The sequence below is a fragment of the Nannospalax galili genome, unplaced genomic scaffold (genome assembly GCF_000622305.1).
Source record: "Nannospalax galili isolate Female #2095 unplaced genomic scaffold, S.galili_v1.0 scaffold1025, whole genome shotgun sequence".
Lineage (NCBI taxonomy): Eukaryota > Metazoa > Chordata > Mammalia > Rodentia > Spalacidae > Nannospalax > Nannospalax galili.
The window spans coordinates 438,573-460,110 of NW_008353598.1; the positions used below are offsets into that span (position 1 = coordinate 438,573).

The 21,538-nt window shown below is 38.4% G+C and overlaps 1 protein-coding gene across 9 annotated transcripts in view; it reads left to right on the forward strand.

Moving 5' to 3' along the window:
• The window catches only part of Pcm1 (pericentriolar material 1), a 130,857-nt gene that overhangs the window by 66,827 nt on the left and 42,492 nt on the right, over window positions 1-21,538 (forward strand). For 6 of the 9 annotated variants that reach the window (XM_008850845.3, XM_008850846.3, XM_008850847.3 and 3 more), the window contains 4 exons: window positions 8,467-8,631; window positions 14,445-14,617; window positions 14,911-15,042; window positions 18,508-18,628. In XM_008850845.3, the coding sequence (XP_008849067.1) occupies window positions 8,467-8,631; window positions 14,445-14,617; window positions 14,911-15,042; window positions 18,508-18,628 (591 nt within the window). The remainder of the gene's footprint in view (window positions 1-8,466; window positions 8,632-14,444; window positions 14,618-14,910; window positions 15,043-18,507; window positions 18,629-21,538) is intronic. The other 3 variants (XM_008850850.3, XM_029554904.1, XM_017802657.2) reach the window with 1 other exon arrangement.

Here is a 21,538-nt window from a genome sequence, read left to right on the forward strand (position 1 = left end):
TTCTCATTGTGCTCCTCTAGAGGATTACTGGTATTTGGTGGGGATATGTTATTTTGGTTTTTCATGTTATTATTTTTTCTCTGTGATTTTGACATGTGAATTTCTTTTGTAGTTTCTGACTCTTGTGTGATACTCGGGCCTTCAAGTTTAGTTCTGCTTCTTTTATTTTTGAGCTTTATGTGTCTTTGTGGTTTACTTTTTGGGTATGAAGAGTTGGTTCGTCTAAGCTTCTGGTTCTCTCTTTTGATTTTATATTGTCATGGCCGGATTGATTTTGTTTTCAGGAGTTCTGCGGTGGCCCAATTCCAATGTGGGTCGGAAGTTTTCAGACTTTCTCCTTATGTCTGGAATCTTCTAAGAATGCTTTTTTCCTCAGGAACTTGGGTGGCGCTGTCCTGAGACCCTGGCCGTGGCCGGCCATGCAGGGATGCAAAGGCAGATGGGGAGGGAAGAAGCCCCAAGATTTCCCAGGGAGTGGATTGAGTAGCTGGGTTGTACTGGATGCAAAGGATCAGGGAGAGTAAAGGTAAGCCTCGGAGCCCCAGAAAGAGGCTGTCAGCCTCAGAAAGAGGCTGGCGGGTGTTGGAGGACCAGGGAAGTAGAGGGAGATGAGGGCAGGGCCAGGACCAGAAGTGGTGCTCCTGGAGACCAAGAAAGGGACTGAGTTGGTCTGGGTGAGAAGGATCAGGAAGCAGTATTGGTTTCCCAGGTGTCTGGGGCTCCAAGATTAGGAATGGCGCAGGGCCCAAACTAGGAGTATAGAGCGGCCGGAGGGATGGAAGGGTGAATGTCAACTACCAGTAACTCTTAATTATAGATGAGGAGAGCGCCTCCCCTACCTATGCCAGATTTTTGGATGGTTTGATCTTGTACAGGTAACCATAGCTACCTTGAGTTCATGAATGTCTTGTCCAGAAGACAGTATTTTGTAGCATTCCTCCCCATACTCTGGTTCTTACACTATTTCTGCCTCCTCATCCTGAGACATTCCCTGAGCCCTTGAAGAAGGTAGGAGGGTGGCAGGGGTTGGGGTGTTTAGATAAAGATGTCCCATTTAGGTCTGAGCACTCACTCAGTCTCAGCATTTCAGCCAATTATGTGTCTCTGAATTGATTGCTACCTACTATAAAAAGAAGCTTCTACAAAAGGAAGCTTCTGACCAAGGTTAATAACAGGCCAAATCTATGGGTATAGATATAAATATTTAGAAGACAATTTGACAATATGACTGTTTAGGAAACTAACAATAGCAGGTTCTACCCTAGGGCCTGTGACCTCTCAGCTATGGCTTTTAACCAGGATTACAGTATCAGGCATGAAATTCTCTCTGTTGGACAGGCCTCAGATCTAATCAGAAAGCTGTTAATTAACCCATAATAGTCCTGTCACTATTATACGAGAGGGCACATGTTGCCTGGCAGGTCTGTATTGTAGCATGCAGTGTCCAAAACTGGGTAAGATCGTTGCTGTCTTTTCCCCGCCAGCAGCCAGCATAGCACCTTCTGGCATTACGAAAGCTAGCCAACAGTTGTGGGGGTGTGGTTTTCCTGTTTGGTTTGCCATTGATTATAGTCGTAGTATGTGTATCTTCAACAACAAAGTCTTACCATGTAGTTACGGTGAGTAACCAAAGGCAATGGCAATAGCCCATGTTGTTTTGGAGACTCATGGAGCCTCCCTGACCAGTAACTCATAGGGAAGTATCCCATGCCTTGCTCTGAATTTTCATTTAATAACCCATGTTTTCTAGGAGTCACATTGTTCATCCACACAGGCTAATTTCATTTGAATTCTTGTTTTTTGTTTGTTTGTTTGTTTTTTGTTTTTAAGGTATATTTTGAAATGAACTTACTAACTGGTAGGTTTCCATACAGCTTTTCTATACATCCCTAGTTTTGGTTAACCCACCTTTTACACCCTCTTCTACTCTATCCTCCCACCCCCATCCTTGCTTAATCCTTTAACCCCCTTTCTTCTTTCGTATCACATGCAGTCTATTCTCTCTCCAGATGTATTTTTCAAATGGGCTTTGAGATACTAGGCTTCCATAGGGCTTTTCATGTCCCTTTCCTTTAGGTTAGCCTTCCTACCGAACACCTTGGTTTCATCCCTACTCAAATAAATGCCCCTCCCTGCTTAAGCTTTTCCATTTCTAGTATTACACCTTTCTACCTTTTTTTTAACCTATAATCTGCTGTCCCTTCTCTCTTAATGTGTCCCTCTACCACCCCTCTGCAGATTCCCTTTTCTGACTTCCATTTGTGCTTCAAATTAAACACATAAAACAATAGGTTTGAAGCTGGGATCTGCTTCTAAAAGTAAACACATGGTGTTTGTTTTTCTAGGCCTTACTTTGTATAATTTTTTTTTTTTAGTTTCATCCATTTTCCTGCATGATTTCATTTTTCTTTTAGCTAGTATTCCATTGTATATATGTGCCACATCTTTCTTACTCATTCATCTGTTAATGGACATCTAGGTTGATTCCACTTCCTAGCTATTGTGACTAGAGTGACAATGAACATGAATGCACAAGTGTCTCTGTAGTAGGAGATAAAGTCTATTGGTATGTGTCAAAGAGTGGTACAACCAGTCTATTAGTTACTTTTCTGTTACTGTGATAAAATATTATGACCAAAGCAACTTACAGAAGGAAGAATTGACATGCCTTGAATGCAGTGTTGTTTAGCTTCCTATTGCTTTTTTTCTCTCCAAATGTACATTTGTATTTCATCTCCATTTCTTCTTTTTCATTGTAGATCTGCATAATATTCACCATTAATAGTCACGCTACCAATTCAGTGGTAGACTGTCTTGAAATTTCCTCCACCAAAGAAATTAGTTCATTACCTTCTGATTTAGCCTAATTTAGCAAATTATCCTGATTAGGCCATGGGCAGAAGGCATACAGATTATTTGCCAAAATATATCCATTGTCTTTTCAGTCCTTGCTCCACTGTAGCACTGCATTGCTCTCAGCATTACTTTCTTCCAGGCTCCTACTAGAACGGTCCCATTAAACTTTTCTTACAACAGTCAAGTTTTCTATTCCAAATTTCCAAAGTCTTCCACATTCCCTCAAAACCACATGGATAAGGTTCTTCACAGCAATAGTCCACTCTCTGGTACCAGCTTCTCTATTACTTTTATGTTGCTGTTATAAAACACCATGACTAAGATGACTAAGGCAACTTACAGAAGGAAGAATATATTGGGCTTATGATTCCAAAGGGATAAGAGTCCATTATAGTAGGGGAGGCATGTCAGGAGGCAGCCAGAACAGAAAGCTGAGGGCTCACATCTTCAAGCAAACACAGGAGGCAGAGAGAGAAAGAGACAGAGACAAACTGGAAATGGGCAAGGCTTTGTACTCTCAGAGCCCAACCCCTGTGACGTGCTTCCTCCATCAATGCTGCATCTCCTAAATGTCCACAAACAGCACCACTAACTGGGGCCAAGTATTCGAATATTTGGAGCCTGTGGGGGGAGACATTCCTCATTCAAACCACCATAGCTGGATCATATGGCAGTTCTATTCCTAATTTCTTGAGAAACTCATACTGATTCCCAAAATAGCTATACAAGTTTATACTTCCATCAACAGTATGTAAGAGTTTTCCTTTCACCACATCTGCACCACCATTTGTTGTCATTTGTATTTCTGATGATGCCCATTCTGACTGGGGAAAACATCTTCATTTGGGGGGAGGGAATCTTTTTGAAACAAAATCTGCTGTAGCCCCAGCTGGCCTGGAACTTCCTGGAACTCACTATGTAGAGCAGGCTAGGATTAAAGGCATGTGCCACCACGTCCAGCTATCATCTTCATTCTTAATGCCATATATATGGTTCCACTATTTTACTTTATGACAAAAATTGGCCTTTTGATCTTTATGCTCTCTCTTCATATGTAGTTGAAAGAACATCTTCCCAAATAATAAATTCACATTTGTCCAGCAGGCATTCCAGGCCATCTGTTAACGAGAGCCCTACTTCACAGCTGAATCAAATAATACAAAGTCAGATTAATATAGGGAAGAATGTAAGCTATAGATAAATCAGCATTGACATTTGGGAGGTTATTAGAAATATACAGACTTTTAGCCCCTATCTTATACCAACTGAATCAGTATACATTTTAGCAAGTTTCCAAATATTTTATGTGAAGATAAGATATGTAAACATCTCAAAATGCTGAACTAAATCACTAGTTTATGTTGTTTGTATTATCTTTGTGAGACAAAGAAATACTTGGGAATAGCCAAGTGTTTATTGTCTTTAAAAGATTAGTAAATAGAGCCTGGCATAGTGGTGTACACCTTTAATCCCAGCACTGGAGAGACAGAGGCAGGCAAATCTGTGAGACTTAGGCTAGCCTGTTCTTTACAGCAAGTTCCAGGCCATCTGGAGCTTGAGCAAGACCCTGGAGAGAGAGAGAGAGAGAGAGAGAGAGAGAGAGAGAGAGAAGAGAGAGAGAGAGAGAGAGAGAGAGAGAGAACTGAAAAGCATTCAAAACTGTAATAACAGTATGATAAGCATATGCAGTATATAGTGTCACACTATAATGGTAGCACTTAGAAGGCAAAAGCAGGCGATTCATAAGTTCCAGGCCAGCTTGATTGTCATAATGAGACCTTGTCCCCCAAAAAAGAATAGTTGGGAAGAAGCAGGATAGAAAGAATTGGGAAAGGAAAAGGGATGTGACAAATAGACCAGCATAGTGGTACTTAAGAGTTCTGTCTTAAGACATTAAAGACAACTGTTTACAACATATTTTTCCACATGTTGATAGTCTTTCATAATTGGCATGCTTAATCTTGGCTTTGTTTCCTGTGATGAAACTATGTTTTAATCTTTAGGAGGTCTTTATACATATAAACACACTGTTGTAAATTATGTTGTGAGGTACTTCACCAGAGAAGACCACTCAAAGTTTTTGCCGAATGGAAGTCTTTATTGGCTGGCCAGTGGCTACCCCAGGGTGTTGGGACCCAAGTGAGCCATCTCTAGGGTAAGCTTTTATACAGAGAAACCATAACCAGAGGTGAAAAGCTTAGTTCCCAAGCATACAGGTGGAGAGTCCCCTTAACAATTTCTATTCTATTAAGTAACAATTACTATTTTGCAGAAGCAAGCCAAGCATAACCTACAGAAGCCATAAATCTGCAGTTAGCAGGTGCACTCCAGAACACGTTGACCTGTTCCCAAGATAACCAGGGTCTAGCTGACATGCATTCCCATACCTTGAGCCAATTGCCTGATAATTTCAGAGACTAGAGTCAGCCTAAACTTTAACATGGCATAGCTATGGTCAAGAAGGTGCCCAATTACAATATAGTAATCATCTTTTCAACTTTGGTCCAAATTTAGACTAAGTTGGAAGTGATTTCTTGCCCAGCTGCATTTTTCAGTTATCAGATTATACTTTGGTTATACTATACTAGGCCTGTTATATGTTTTAATATAATTAGAGGAATAGGAACTTAGTTTAAATCTTTGCCATTATTTTCTTGGAAAGTTGAATAGAGATGATAATGTGCTGGTTTCTGGGTTATTATTCTTTAGTCTTTGCATTTCTTCCCTCTTTTGTTGAACTGATATGAAATGAATATAAAACATTAGACAAACCAAAGCCTGACAGAGTTGCCTGATAAAATGGGAAATGGGCTCCAAAAATTTAGTTTATTACTTATATATACAAAGAAAGGAAGATTAGCCGAAGGTGCATGTTCCTGGTTCCTCTGGTCTCATTTGAAAAGAGCAACACTGAAACAGAAGGAACCAGGTGACAGTTGCAACTCTATGTATTTTATAGTCTGCTAGTGTGTGTCCCTCAGGATTGGGAAGAAAGGTTTCCTGTTTCATTAGAGCCTGAGAGGAGGTAACATATTTTGACAGCCTCCCAGACATCGAAGGAAGTGAGAGAAATGGACACATAGGAGCTGTGTGTTCCAGGAGACTGCTAAAATAGTTCAGTTCTTTCCTCCTTGACCGCTTTGGATACATTCAGGACATCCAGGTTGCCATGGCTAAAGCCAGTTCCCTTCAATGAAGGCACAAGTAGAAGTGCTGTTTTTTCTAGTTCTGTCTGTCATGCTGAGTAAAACAGTACTGGGAATAAGGGAAAGAGTAGCAGAGTACCATTAGAGATAACAACAGCCTTAAAGTATGTTGTGTTATTTGTGCTGTGGAAATGCTGTCTGACTTGGCCAGTGTTAATCTGAAGTATTAACCCTTATTTATTCTGGTGTTCTCCTTGGAGAATTATATTAATATATTCTAGAAATTTATCCTGGTGGTTCACATCTATAATCTCAATTATTTGATGGACTGAGTCTGGAAGATTGCAAGTTCAGGGTCAGCCTGGGTAACATAGTGAGACCCTATCTCCAAAACAAAACAAAGCCAACCAAAAAAAAAAATGCCTTATAGAGAAACTGTTCAATCACACATTAGTATCTTAACGCTAGAATTCTAGCCCTTGGATTGGCAAGATAGCTCAGCAGATAAAAGCACTTGCCACCAAGCCTGATGACCCAAGTTCAATCCAGAAAATTGGATCCACAAAATGGAAAGAGAACTGACTCCTCAATGTTGTCCTTTGGCCCCTACATGCTTGTACTTCTGCACACATAAATGCGTTTTGTAATATAAAAATTTTAAAGAAAAGAACTCTAGCCCTTGATTGTAATTTTTTTAACTTATTTTATGTGTATGAATATTTTGCTTGTATGTAAGTAAGTGCACCTATGTCATGCAGTGTCCGTAAAGGTAAGAAGAGGGCGTTGTATCCCCTGGAACTGGAGTCACTAATGACTGTTAGCCACCATGTGGGTTCTGGGAACTGAACCTATTCTTAACTATTGAGCCATTTTGCCCAGCCCCCCGTGATACGTGTGTGTGTGTGTGTGTGTGTGTGTGTGTGTGTGTGTGTACATACTTTTTTTGTTGTTGTTGTTTTATTTTTTTGGTCTTTTTGAGACAGGGTCTCCCTACAGCCCCAGCTGGTCTGGAACTTGCTATGTAGTAGACCAGGTTGGCTTTGAACTCACAGAGTTCCTTCTGCTTCCGCCTCCTGAGTGCTGGGATTAAAGCTTGTGAGGAGTTTTTTTGTTGTTGTTGTTTTTCTTTTTTTCTTTTGGAGACAGGGTCTCCCTGTAGCCCCAGCTGGCCTGGAATGTTTATATAGACCAGGCTGGCCTCAAACTCAGAAAGATCCACTTGCCTCTGCCTCCCAAATGCAGAGATTAAACCCAACTCCCCCATGATATTTTAAATTTGGGAATCATGTAGCTCCTCAGCTAAGGTGGAGCCTCATGTGCCTATCCATGCTGGCATGTTGATTGGCTTGATCTTGTATAGGTCTTGTGTAAGTAACCATAACTGCTATGAGCTCATGAGTGCAACTGTCATGTTATGTCCAGAAAGCATTTCACAGCAATTTTTTTCTAACCTCTGGCACTTAAAGTCTTTTTGCCCCTTCTTTTATTATGTTCCCTGAACCTTGTAAGGGAGATTGACATAGATGTCCCATTTAAGCCTGAGCACTTAACAGTCACTTTTTCTCAGAACTTTGAGCTGTTATGAGTCTCTGCATTCACCTCTGCCTACTGCATGAAGGAGCTTTTCTGACAAAAATAGAGAACTACACTTAAGGATAGGTGAAAATCATGACTGGACTAGTGCATATAATGGTGCGTATAAAAAGAAGTATAGGAACCAGAGAGCGTTCAGAGAAGCAGACTACCTGACTAGGCACAATTTAGTTAAACACACACACACACACACACACACACACACACACACACACAGAGTTGAAGAAAATAACAAGGGCATTTAAGCAGAAATGGTTTTCTTAATCTCAAGATGATATGAAAAAGAGGGTGAGTACCCGTAACTCCCAAATTACCTATCTAGAAAAATCAAAAAATAGAATTAGATCATTATATAGAACAAAAAGTACTAAACATGATAAACATGAATTGGAAATTCTCTTGTTAGAGTCTTAGAACAGTTTTGTATATCTGAAATGCAAGAATCCTAAAGTAGGTGAAAAAAATAGTAAAGAATTGTAGGATAAAGGTGATAAATGATTTGAGACTACAGGTTAATTCAGCCAACTTTTTGTCCATCCAGAATGGGGGAAACTATGTATTTACTATGTACAATCTGATCGTATTCCAGAATAGCAAATGTAAACATGAAAAAACAAGTCACAGAAAACGTACTGTACTTTGGAGTATTAAGATAAATATCAGAAGATAGTGAACTGTTAGAGCTTATTATTACTGTTATCTAGCCTTCTAAAGATCATTGAAAACATATTCAAAGACATTATTTTGTATTCCGTTTATACCAGGCCTTCATAGGTTGAGTTAACTTGTACTATTTTACTATGGGAAATCAATTTCCCTTTCAGTTTAAGTTAGTTGCAACTGATAACAGCTGTCACTTCTTTTACCCAAGGGTATGAAAGTGCCAGTATGTCTAGCACATGTGAACCTTGTAAAAGTAGGAACAGACATTCAGCCCAAACTGAAGAGCCTGTTCAAGCAAAAGTATTCAGCAGAAAGAATCATGAACAGCTGGAAAAAATAATAAAATATAGTAGGTCTACAGAAATTTCTTCAGGTATGTTTCTCTTTTTTTGTTTGTTTGCTTTAATTCTAGGAATTCACCTTAAATTTGAAAAGCTTTAACTATCACACATTTCTATCGTATGAAGGCTTTAAATTGTAGAGAAATGTAAACTGGAAATATTTGTGTTGCTGTGATACTAGTTTTTAACATTTTAAATAAAATTGTTTTTACACAAATAATTGATATTAATGTGGAACTCTTAATTGGAAATTCTGAAAATCTTACCTAAATAAGAATTTCATGGGGCTGGAGGGATGGCTTAGTGGTTAGGAACACTGGTTGTTCTTGCAGAAGACCCGAATTCGATTCCACATGGCAGCTAACAACTGTCTCTAACTCCAGTCCCAGGGGATCCGACAGCCTCTTCTGACCTCCGCAGGCATTGCACGACATGGGTGCACGTACCTACATGCAGGCAATACACGCGTACACATAAAATAAAAATATAAAAAAAAATAAAGTTTAAAAAAAAATAATTTCATGTGAAATTATATCACTTCCCTAAAACCTTTGTTTCATCACACCTGTAATAAGGTGTCGATGCCTTAATGTAACATAGATAGCCATCAAAGAATTGGTCTCTTGGCTTTGTGTTCATTTCTCACTATCTTCTGCCTTGAACTTTATTCTTTTCAATGATATGAATTAAAGCTTTTCCACATCTCTCCTTTTATTTCTCAGCTTGCTAATTACCTTTCCTACATCACAGCTTTTTTTGCTCTCTGTAAGTACTTTTTGCTGCTAGACTCTTAAATAAATTTTAATTCTGGATCTCTAAAATTGCATCTGAATCCAAGTTTGGATAGTTAGCTCTTTCTCCATTTCCATTGGGACCTATGTAAACCTCTTTCCTGCCTGAATTACATTGTCTAGTATTAAACTATTTAAATGTTACTCTTTTGAGTCCCTTGGTAGTAAATAACTACTTTTTCACATTTAAAAAATATTTAATTTGTATTTTATGTGTATGAGAATTTTGCTTGCATGAATGAGGTCAGAAGAGGGTGTTAGATTCCCTGAAAATGGAGTTACAAGTGGTTGTAAGCCACCATTTAGGTGCTGACTAAACCCAGGTCCTCTGTAAGAGCAGCAAATACTATTTTTTTTTTTTTTTTTGGTCTTTTTGAGACAGGGTCTCCCTGTAGCCCCAGCTGGCCTGGATTCAGTATGGAGACCAGGCTGGTGAACTGACAAAGATCTGCCTGCCTCTGCCTCCGAGTGGAGTGCTGGGATTAAAGGCGTGCACCGCCACACCCTGCTAAGAGCAGCAAACACTATTAAAAGCTCAGCTATCTCTCCAGCCCCACTTTTTCATATTTTTACCCTAAATGTCAGTATAATACTTGATATGTAGTAGGCTCTCACAGTAAGTGTTCCTTTAGAGTCACATATCTGTCACCATTTTTTTAAGTAAGCACTCAGTTTACTAATTTATAAAAAAAAAAAAACCAGATACATCTAGGGGCTGGAGAGATGGTTCAGTGGTTAAGAGTCCATTTGTAAAGACCCAGGTTCAGTTTTCAGCACCCATATGGTGGCTTACAACCACCTGTAACTCCAGTTCTGGGAATCTCATGCCCTCTCCGGGCACTGCTTATATGTGATGCACATATATACATGTAGGTGTAACACTCATACACATAAAATTTCAAGAAGTTGTTCTTGAAAAAGAAGAATGGGAACATCTCATATATAAAGAGTAAATAAAGATTTGTAGTTTCATTTGTCACTTTTGGTGAAAATGGTATCAGTTACCATTATGTCATGCTTTATTTACAAATTTTTTATTTATGAACTTTTGGTCCATGTCATTTGAACCTCATAGTCCTAGATTTATTTTATTTCCATTTGTCAGTTGAGGAATTATAGAGAAGGTACCACTTATAAAGGCCTGTCAATATAAATTTGTACTTCTCTGAAAAACTTTGAAAAGCCATGCCCTTAACTTATACAGTTCTTTGTGATCCATCCTAAGGAAGCAGAAGTGGGGTCAGCTGTCCATTTCCCTGGTTCTATGCTGGGTTTTTGTCTGTCTGAGTTTGTATGGGTCCTGTGCCTGCTGATACCATTGCTGTAGGTTCATATGAGCAGAGTCCCAGAAACTCTTAGGACTCTGTTTCCATATGGTCATATACCTCTTCCCTGGCTCTTGCAATCTTTCCACCCCATCTTCCGCAATGATGCCTGAGCCCTGGGTGGGTGGAGTTTAATATAGGAGTCCTGTCCAAGGACCAGCATTCTACAGACTTTTAATCTCTACACTTTGGCCATTTGTGACCTGACCTTCTGTTGCATGGGGAGCTCCATTAATGAGACTTGAGATATTCATTATTGCCTTCTTCACCCCTTGTTCTGTGTTCCATGAGCCTTAGGTGTAGAGGAGGTTGCATAGTAGACGTGCCACTTAGACTTGGATTTTTTGTTGTTTTTTTTTTTTTTTTCACTACCAGTCAGCATCTAAAAATGAAATAAACAACCATACCAACTGTGTCAAGCAAAGACTTACTCAAGATCATGGAAATTTTGAAAGATTCCAAAATGCTGTTTTGGTTCCAAAATATTATTTGTGTTATGTATGATTCTACGTGATTTAGAATTACAAAAGTATTTTAGCTTTTTCTGTGACTATACATGAGTGGAAAATAAAGACTTGTTTGAATCCTTAGGGGACTCTAAAGAAAGTGAAGCAAGGACTTAGACCTGACAAGATTAAATTAGACAAATGACTGAGATTGGGGGTTCTCTCACAAAAGCTAATTAATTTTAGTTCTAAAGAAACTGACATAAACATTATATCTCTTAACTGCGTAAAGGAGGGATGAAGGTTGTGATTAAGATTAATTTCAGTTTAAAATAATTTTATTTATTTAGAGCTATTAAGGAAGCCATTAATCTACTGTGTTATAGCTTTGAAACAAACATTTAAAAAAACTAAACACTTTGGTTGTACTATATTGTTGAATTGAAATTTTTTTGTATCAGTACCTCCTGATCTGGATTTTTTTTTCCTTCAAGTGGAGATTTCTTGGGTTTGGTTTCTACTTATAGTAAATGTCACTTTCATAATAATATGTAACATTTGAACATTTTTAAACTATTAAGAGAACTTTAATATGTCTTCTTTTCTATGCATGACTGTCTTAAGGACAGGAATGTTGCCTGCTTTTTATTACTCTTGTTTTATGCTAATGAAAATTGATGTCTGAGTATGTTATGTTACTTGGCTAATTAGTGGAAAGTTCTTTCTTTTAGAGTACCTTCCTTCTGCCTTATCTAACTTCTGTCCTGCACAAATGAATGAAATTTTCATGATCCTTGCATACTTTTTAAAAACAACATATTTTGAAACATTCAGCATTTAAAATCTTTCTTAGAATCTGGTCACTGATTTTTGCAAAATGCAATATTTTTATCACTGATTTTTACATATAATTTTATTTTTATTTTATGCATATGAGTGTATTGCCTACATGCATGTAAGTTCACCCATGTCACAAAGTGCCTGCAGAGATCAGAAGAGTGTGTGTCAGAACTGGTACTAGAGTTACAGATGGTTGTTAGCCACCATGTGGGTGTTGGGAATCAAACCCTGGTGTTCTGCAAGAGCATCCAGTGCTCTTAACAGCTGAACCATCTTTCTAGCCCTTCTTATCACAGATGTTGGTAAAAACTAATATTCCAGGGGAAAGAACAGTTTCTGATAGAAGAACCACTTGAGAATGTGTTGCTTTTATTATTTATTTTGTTTCTAGAGAATACAAAATGGAAACATTTTCTAATTCATACTCTTAAAATTAAAAGTTTGGTGGGGCTAGACATGGCTGGAGAAGTCTTAGATCTTAGAGAAAACCCCAAGCCTGCCACAGCCCTAGACAAATGTAATTTCTTACTATGTGCAAAATGTGGATCCTTTTATTTATAGACAAGTATCCCAATCACCATTCATCAAAGAAGCTTTTTTTAGAAAGAGATGGAGACTGTTACAGAGTTCTGGAACGGATCACACACATTGTCTGTGAATTGCCCAAGCCTAAGTAGCACATCTATAATGCAACCTCCACACCCAAGGCTCTCAGAACATAGAACAGGAGGTAAAGAGGACACTAATGCATCTCTCAATTCTCATAAATGAAGCTCTCTGATGCAACAGAGGGCCAGGAACACAAAAGGTCACAAAATGGCCAAAGCATGGACAGTAAGAGGCTGCAGAGTGTGAGTCCTTTGTCAGGATTCTTATATTAAACTCCACCCATCGAGGACTCAGGGAGCATTTCAGAAGAGAGGATAGAAAGACTGTAAGAGCCAGGGAGGGGGGTGCATGACCATATGGAAATAGAGTCCTATAGGCTCTGGGACCTTGTTCATATGAACCTATAGCATGCACAAGACCTGTGCAAACAAGCAGACAAAACCTCAGCATAGAATTGCATAAATGGGCAACAAGCTCCAATCTTAATCAAAGAATTAAGTAGCTGGGTGAGGAAGAACTGATCCCTTTAGGGAGGGACTATAGGATAGGGCCTAGAACCCAGTGGATGATCTTGCACTTAGGGGATGTCTGGGAACACTAACTTGACAGGATAGGCCTTAACGCAAATGACAGAATATATGAATTCCAGTGGGGTTGGGGGGGTTATAGGAGGGTGCCAGTGGGGAAGGGGGGTATAAAGGTGATTAAGGTTAAGATGTTCTAGATGAAATACACAAAAATTCAATACAAAAATTTACCCCCAAAATGAGGGGGGCGCTGGAGAGATGACTCAGCAGTTAAAAGCACTGGCTGTACTTGCAGAGGACCGAAGTTCAATTCCCAGCACCCACATGGCAACTAATAATCATCTGTAACTCCAGTTCCTAGGGAATCTGACACCGTCCTCTGACCACAGGCATTGCACGACACAGGTGCACTTACATGGGTGCAGGCCATATACTCATACACTAAAAATAATAAAATATTTTTTAATTAAAAAAACAGTTGTGGGCTAAGCATATGGTTCAGACATAGCATGTGTGAGACCCTGGGATTGGTCCCCATTGTCATGCGCACACACACACACACACACACACACGTGCGTGCACACAGACTATGCATTTAAAAGAGGTCAATGTGTTATCAACAGGTCAGGTTCATATAGCAGAATTTTAGCTAAATAATACAGTGATGTGGAGATTTTGTGAAACTATAAATTAGAGTTGGACACTTTCTCCTCCATTTTGTACCATATGTAAATATGACTGCAGTGAAATTGACCATTTATGTTATAATTATGCATTGTCTATCAGCATTTTTTCTCAGCGTTAATAGATTTCCTTTTTTGTTAGAAGTTTATATTAGCAAAATACCAAAATTATTTGAACTTAATCTTTTTCAGGTGCTAAAAAGATTTTCAGTGATTATTCCCATGAAGTATGAATAATTTTACAAATTTTGTTTTCATGTTTGGTTTGGTTTGGTTTGGGACCAGTTTCTGGTTAGTCCAGGCTGGCCTTTAACTGTAGTGGTCCTTCCTCATGCTCCTTATTGCTAGGGTTATAGGCTAGACCAGATTTTTTTTTTGAGAAATAAATATAATACTAAGCACTTGGTAATGTTATTTGGGAATTTAAATAATTTTGGTACATAGTATTTATCTTGGTATTTTAAGATTATTCTTAACTTGGCAATATTAAGCTTTTTGTTTTACTTTAAAAGTCCTGAAGTAGAACTGTATTCTAATAAAGCTTAGAGTAGTGATGTAGACTAATAGGAATTATCATGAAGATATTTTATCATTGTTACCTTCCTGATCTTTTTTATCTTCCAGAAACCGGCAGTGATTTTTCCATGTTCGAAGCTTTACGGGATACAATTTATTCTGAAGTAGCTACATTAATTTCTCAAAATGAGTCTCGTCCACATTTTCTTATTGAACTCTTCCATGAGCTTCAGTTACTGAGTACAGACTACTTGAGACAGAGAGCTTTATATGCTTTGCAGGTAACTGATGCCTAATGCTCTTCTTTCAGATACTCCATGGTTATAGATGGTTACTTTCTTAAATTGAATATTTTTTTTTCTTCAGCATTTTATTTAAAACTTCGTACATATCTTAGGTGCTTTTTAGGCAGTCTTTGCAGTTTTTCCTGTGTTTTTCTTTAATTTTTCCTTGCATTTAAGCTATGTTAAGTACTCTTATTTGTTCCTCCATCTACCTTGGCTTCTAAGTTTGTAGCATAAATTTGAAATGAAGCATATATGTTGTACATAAATGTCTTTATTTCCTTATTTAGGATATAGTATCCAGACATATTTCTGAAAGTGATGAAAAAGAAGGAGAAAACATAAAGTCAGTGCATTCTGGCACTTGGGTAGCATCAAACTCAGAACTTACTCCAAGCGAAAGCCTTGTTACCACTGATGATGTAAGCCAATAATGATATGCCGAATATGAACATAATTTCAACGTATACTAAACAAAAGCTAAAGAAGTTATTGTCAAATTGTAAATATACCTAATTTAATATTTGGTATTGCGGTTTTAAAAAAAGATGAATGTAATGCATTACTTTGAGGGTAAAGTATAAAACACGAATAAAATTTACGATACCAAAACTTACTGTAAATGATAGATGATGAGGGTAGTAGCTGTTTTTATATCTTCATTGTCCAACATACATAGCAGCTGACTCTAAACAGACATTTAATAAATGTGTATGTGTGCCTTCAAAACATTTAGTGAAGCAGATACAGTCAGATCACAGCAAGAATCTGGATTAAAGTACAGTAAAATCAAGTCTTTAAATAACAGAGAAATCTGAACTACAGAAAAACATCCAGTGAAAAAATACATTTTAATGGGGCCTGGAGAGATGACTCCGTGGTTAAAAGCACTGACTACTCTTGCGTAGGATCTGGGTTTGATTCCCAGCACCCACATGGTGGCTGACAACCATCTGTAACTTGAGTTCCAGGGGATCCAACACCCTCTCTGACCTCTGTGGGCACTGCTCAACATGGGTGCACTTACACACATGCAGGCAAGACACTCATACACATAAAATAAAAACATAGTAATATGAACCGTCCTTAACTTCAGTTCCAGGGGAATCCTACGCCCTCTTCTGACCTCCCCAACATTGCACAACACGGATGCACTCACATACATGAAAGCAGTACACTCATACACATAAAATAAAATAAAAAAAAATACTAGTTAATGTATTTTGCTTGGATAAAATTCTGAATAAAGTAGAAAGAACATGGAAAACTGAAAGGATACTAAAGAATAATATGCTAGATAGTTTTAAATGACATATTTACAAGTTCAGACCTTGATTATGGTTCTTAGATAGCAAAAACATTAAAAAAAAAACTGTAGCACTTGGAAATCTATGAATAAGAATATAGTAATTGATTAGCAGAATAATGCTTGTATAGTAAAGATTTGGAATAATAAATACTACTGTAATTTTTGCCCACTGTTGCAATTTTAAAATAATACTTGCTTATGATGATACTTTTTGTTTTTTTAACTTTTACAAAAACTTTGAGAATTTCATACATGTATATAAGGTGTTTTGATCAAATCCATGCCCACTCCCTCCCCTCCAACATTCCCCCCTCTGAAGAGGTAACCCTAAAATTTTTAAGGATTAGATAAAAGCTCCCAAATACTTTGACATTTTTGGCCTTTGGAACAGTATGTTGCCAACAGGCCCAAGGACATTTTGACTTTTAGCCCAGAAACTGGCTACATTTCTTTGGGTCTTTCTACCCTAACTGCCAAGCCATTTCCTACCTCCTATTCTTATCATGCCATCCTCTTAAGGGGTTACCCAAATTGCCAGTAGGGAACAGGGACACAGACCACTCTAGCTTCCATGCTGAACAGGGATGCAGGGTGAGGCAATTGGAGTACCCCTTCAGTGGGTCTATCTAAAAGACTCCCAAATTGCATAACTCTTGTCTCTAAGGGGAAAAGAAAGTCCTTGGATCATGAATAGGAGATGTGAAGGAGAAGTAAAGGCAAGAGTAATTAGCATTACAAGTTCTAGACAGGGAACTAGAAAAAAGTCAGAACAGGGCAATTTTCAAATGTTCATATGAAAGTCCATTGGAGTTTCTTGACAAGGACTTCCAAAAACATCCTTCTATTGGGTTCTTCCTCGTTTTTCTTTTGTCTTCCAAGGCTGGACTAGTTGTCTGGGAAGAGTGGCTGGGTATTCAGGTGAGTGTCCAGTGACCCTGCTTGGCACTCCTTTCATGAATGAGCACAATCGTCAACAAGCCCAATTGTGATTATGTTTAGCAATCAGGCTCAGCCCAAGTTGTGATGATGGTAGTTATTTCATGCAGAAGAGACTGCTGTATAGCATCATTATGATGATATTTCTACAAAAGGATATTATGTCTCTTTTTCATATAAGAATAATTTCCTTAGAACTATTTTAGGATTTTCTTGAATTTTTACTATTAAACACATGCTAAAGATAGTGCTCCCTTAACTCATCTTTTCTTCTTAAAGTGTTTCTCCCCTATTCTCCAAGTCTTAGGCTATTGTGAACTAAGCCTGTGCCTAAAAATTACATAGTTTAAATTGTGTGTGTGTGTGTGTATGTGTGTGTGTGTGTGTAGTATAGTGTATGTGCACATACACCTATGTGTGTTTAGTGTCTGTGTGCATACACACATTTGTCCACATGGAGACCAAAAGGTATAGGTGTCTTCTTTGATTGCTATGCACCTTATCTTTTGAAACATGGTCTCTCACTGAGCCTAGCACATACTGATTGACTAGAGTAGCTGCCTTGCGAGCTTGGGGCTTGCCTGTCTCTACTCTTTTCACAGTAGAGTTGTAGATGCTCATGGCCATACCTCAGCCTTTTATGTGGTTGCTGGGGATTTGAACTCTGGTCCCTATGCTTTCATGTTAGGTACTTTACTAATTGAGCCATTTCCCTGGCCCCATAGTTTTAACTTTTATAATGTCAAATATAAAGTAATTGCTGCTTTGGACAAATTATTATAATTAGCTGAAAATGGCATGTTCTTTTTTGTGGGAAATGAAAAATGTCCCAATTGTATACTTCGTGTAGAAAAGGAGCTGCTTGGTTAGTATAGGTTTATTAGACATTGAATAACTTGGGATAGACTATTCTACAATGATAGAAATGGTATGAGTGAGATAAGGTGGAGATTAACTATAGAGGGTTGCAGAAACATTCTTGTGCTGATGAAAATGGGCCTTTAGAGAAACTGATTACATGAATGTATCCTTTTATACAAACTCATCAAACTGTATGCTTAAAATTTGTACATATAGCCAGGCGTGGTGGAGGACGCCTGTAGTCCCAGCACTGGGTGGCAGAGGCAGGCAGATCTCTGTGAGTTCAAGGCCAGTCTGGTCTACATAGTGAGTTCCAGGATAGCTGGGGCTACAGGGAGACCCTGTCTCACATACTGTATGTTGTGTCAATAAAATTTAATTATGTGACATTATGAATGATTCTCACGTTTTTCTTCAGATAGGAATTATATATTATATATAATAAAATAAGGATTCAGGGTTAAAGTGTCCATGATTATGTAAAAATAACTTAAAATGTTAACTCTTGGTTTATCATTTTTAATGAGTAGCTGGCTTTGTGTATTTTTATCCAATGACAAAGTTCTCTACTGTTTTTCTACTTGATATTTTAGTGTTTTCTGTGATTCCTTAAAAATACTGGTTATATTGCCATCTTGATTGGATGGAATAGTCCTGTAACTTGTGAGTATCTCTTTTAGATGTATGGTGTCATGCAGATAAGTTTCTATGTTAGATCTTTAATATTTATTTATAAAATGTTTTAGAAGAAATAGTAGTGATTTTTATTTGTTTAATTTAGGAAACTTTTGAGAAGAACTTTGAAAGGGAAACACATAAAATAAGTGAACAAAATGATGCTGATAATGTGAGTGTCATGTCTGTATCTTCAAATTTTGAGCCTTTTGCAACAGATGATCTAGGTAAGTAGAACTTTTTGTTTTTATAGTGTTAGCACACAACATTAAGCTGATCTCTTTTAGTTTTTAAATTGCATAAATAAGGAAACAACTAAAAAGACAATATGTATTTCAAAGAGCATGGACAAAAATATCAGTCTAGACTTAGAATTCCTTGTTAACACCTTGACCTGGGGCAAATCATCGGTAATCTCTATAATGATAAAGTGGGAACCTTATCTACTTTGATTATTCTTGGGAAAAACAGAATTTTCAGGTAAGAATAATAGGAATATTTTATTGAGCTTTTTAAATTTCATACACTTCCCTTTCAAATCCAGACCCCCTTCCCTATCCATGCCTAACCATCCATGCCTCCCCCTATTCCCCCACCAAACCCTACACACTCTGCCATACTGCCGAGTCCTATTTGTTCAGGTGTTTGTACCCAAATGTCTTTCAGTGTAAATGAATTCACTGGAGTCTAGTCAGCCCTTGCCAGTGGTTGTATGTAAATCATACTCTCCCTCACCCAGCAGCAATCAGTCTCAAATAGTTCTCAGTCTAGTGCTGACCAGCCACCTATTTCTCACCTCCCCTTTGGGCCCTTGTTTCATTGAGCTGACATGGGTCCCACACTTGATACCACCACTGCCACAGACTCACATGAGCAACCCTCCAATGGCCTGGAAGCCTCCTCCTCCCTGTGTTCATGATCCAGTCCTTGCTCTTACAATCATTCCACCTCCTCTTCCGCAATGGTCCCTGAGCCGAGGGTGAATGAGGTGCCATGTAAGAGTCCCATCCTACACTTTACAGTCTCTTATTCTCCAAAACTTGGCCAATTGTGGCCTTCTGTGTGCATTGCCCTCTGATGTACATGGAAGCCTCACTGGTGAGAGTTGAGAGGTGTATTAGCCCTCTCTCTACCCCTTATTCTGCTATGTTCCATGAGCCTTAATTGTAGAGATTCGATTGCAGATGTGCTATCTAGTACTGGAAGAATTTTTTTTTTTTTTTTTAATGTATCTTTTCCTTGAGAGAGGTCATCCATTAAATTACTGGAATTCAGTTTTCTTCAGTTATTGGAGAAAATTGAATGTTTATCCAGATTTTCAAAAAAATTTGTAAAGCTAGTAATTTGAGGTAAGAGAACTCAAATTTCAAAACATAAATCATCTATGTAAAAGCACATTGTTGGGACTGGAGAGATGGATCAGTGGTTAAGAGAACCTGGGTTCAATTCTCAGCACCCATGTGGCAGCTAACAACTATCCATAAGTCCAGTTCCAGGTGATCTGACACCCTCTTCTGGCCTCTACGGGCCTTGTATGACACAAGTGCATTTATATACATGCAGGCAAAATACTCATACACACATAAAATAAAAATGCTAAGTAAATTTTTTTGGTATATTTTTATTGAATTTTTTGTGTATTTCATACACAATATCTTAATCATCTTTATACCCCCTCCCCCATCACCACCCATCCATAGCCCCTCTCCACTGAATTTCATGTATTCTGTCATTTATGTTAAGGCCTATCAAGACAAGGTAATATCCCCAAACAGCCCTTTGCAAGTTCATCCACTCTAGTCTAGTCAGCCTATCTTAGTCACTCCCTTAAAGATTAGTTCTTCCTCACCCAGCAGTTATCAGCTGCCAGTAATTCTTCGACTAAGATTGGGGCTTGTTGCCCATTTCTGCAGTTCAACTTTGCTGTAAGTTCATATGAGCAAGGTCCCAGGAGTCTGTAAGACTCTATTTCCATATGGTCATGCACCTCCTCCCTGGCTCTTAAGTCTTTCTGCCCCCTCTTCCATGATGGTCCTTGCTCTGTCTGGGTGAAGTTTAATATATGAGTCTTGTCCAAGGACCCACACTGCAGACTCTTATTCTCTATGCTTTGGTCATTTGTAAACTCTTGTGTTCATTACCCTCAGTTGTATGAGGGAACTTTGTTGATGAGAGTTGAGAGATATATTAGTATTCGCTCTACCTCTTGTTCCACTCTGTTCCGTGAGCCTTAGGTGTAGATGTTCCATTGTAGATGTTTCACTTAGGGTTGGGCATTTCACAGACACTTAATCCTTTGTATGACCAGTTGTGGAACTCTGTAGTAGTCTTTATTGCAAAAGAGGCTTCTTTGATGAATGGTAATTAGCATACTTTTAAGGATCCATATTTTTCACAGAGTAAGAAATTAACATTTTTCTAGGAAGTGATAACCTTGTGTTTTTCTCTAAGATCCATGACCTCCAGCCATGGTTATGTGGCTGTTTACAGTAACATACATAAGTTTCTTCCCACTGAGTGGGCTTTAAGGCCAATTAGGTAGCTGTTGATTACCCCCAAGATAAAAGTACCACTTTTGCCCCAATATAGTTTCTGTGCCAGTCATTGTCATTATTAAGCCTTAAAGCTGGCGTTGGATGATTGATTGATATTCTCCCTTAGCACCTTGCATAGTGCTTTCCAAAGCAATGAGAGCTAGCCTTTAGGGGAAGTGACTTCCAGGTCAGTTCCAGCTCCATTGCTCCAAGTGTCTGAAGTATGTCCTGTCTTCAGCAGTAGATCTTACCTTCAAGTTCTGGGAGGCAATCAAGTGCTGTGGCAATAACCTGTGTAATTTTGGGAGTCTCTTGGACTACCCTGGCCAACAGCTTGAGGGACGTTTTTCCTATCTGGCACTGTTTCTTGTTATACCACCTTCAGCTATACATATGGACTCATGTAGAAATATATGTGTAATTTTTCAGTTGGTTTTTGAACTAATACATTTCCCTCTGGGTTGTTGTTTATTTATTATTTTTTTCCTCCTTACCAGCTAGGCATTATTTGTGTCTCCTCTCTCTCTCCCCCTTATTTTTAGAAAATAGCTCGGCGTGGTGGTGCATGCCTTTAATCCCAGAACTTGGGAGGCAGAGGCAGGC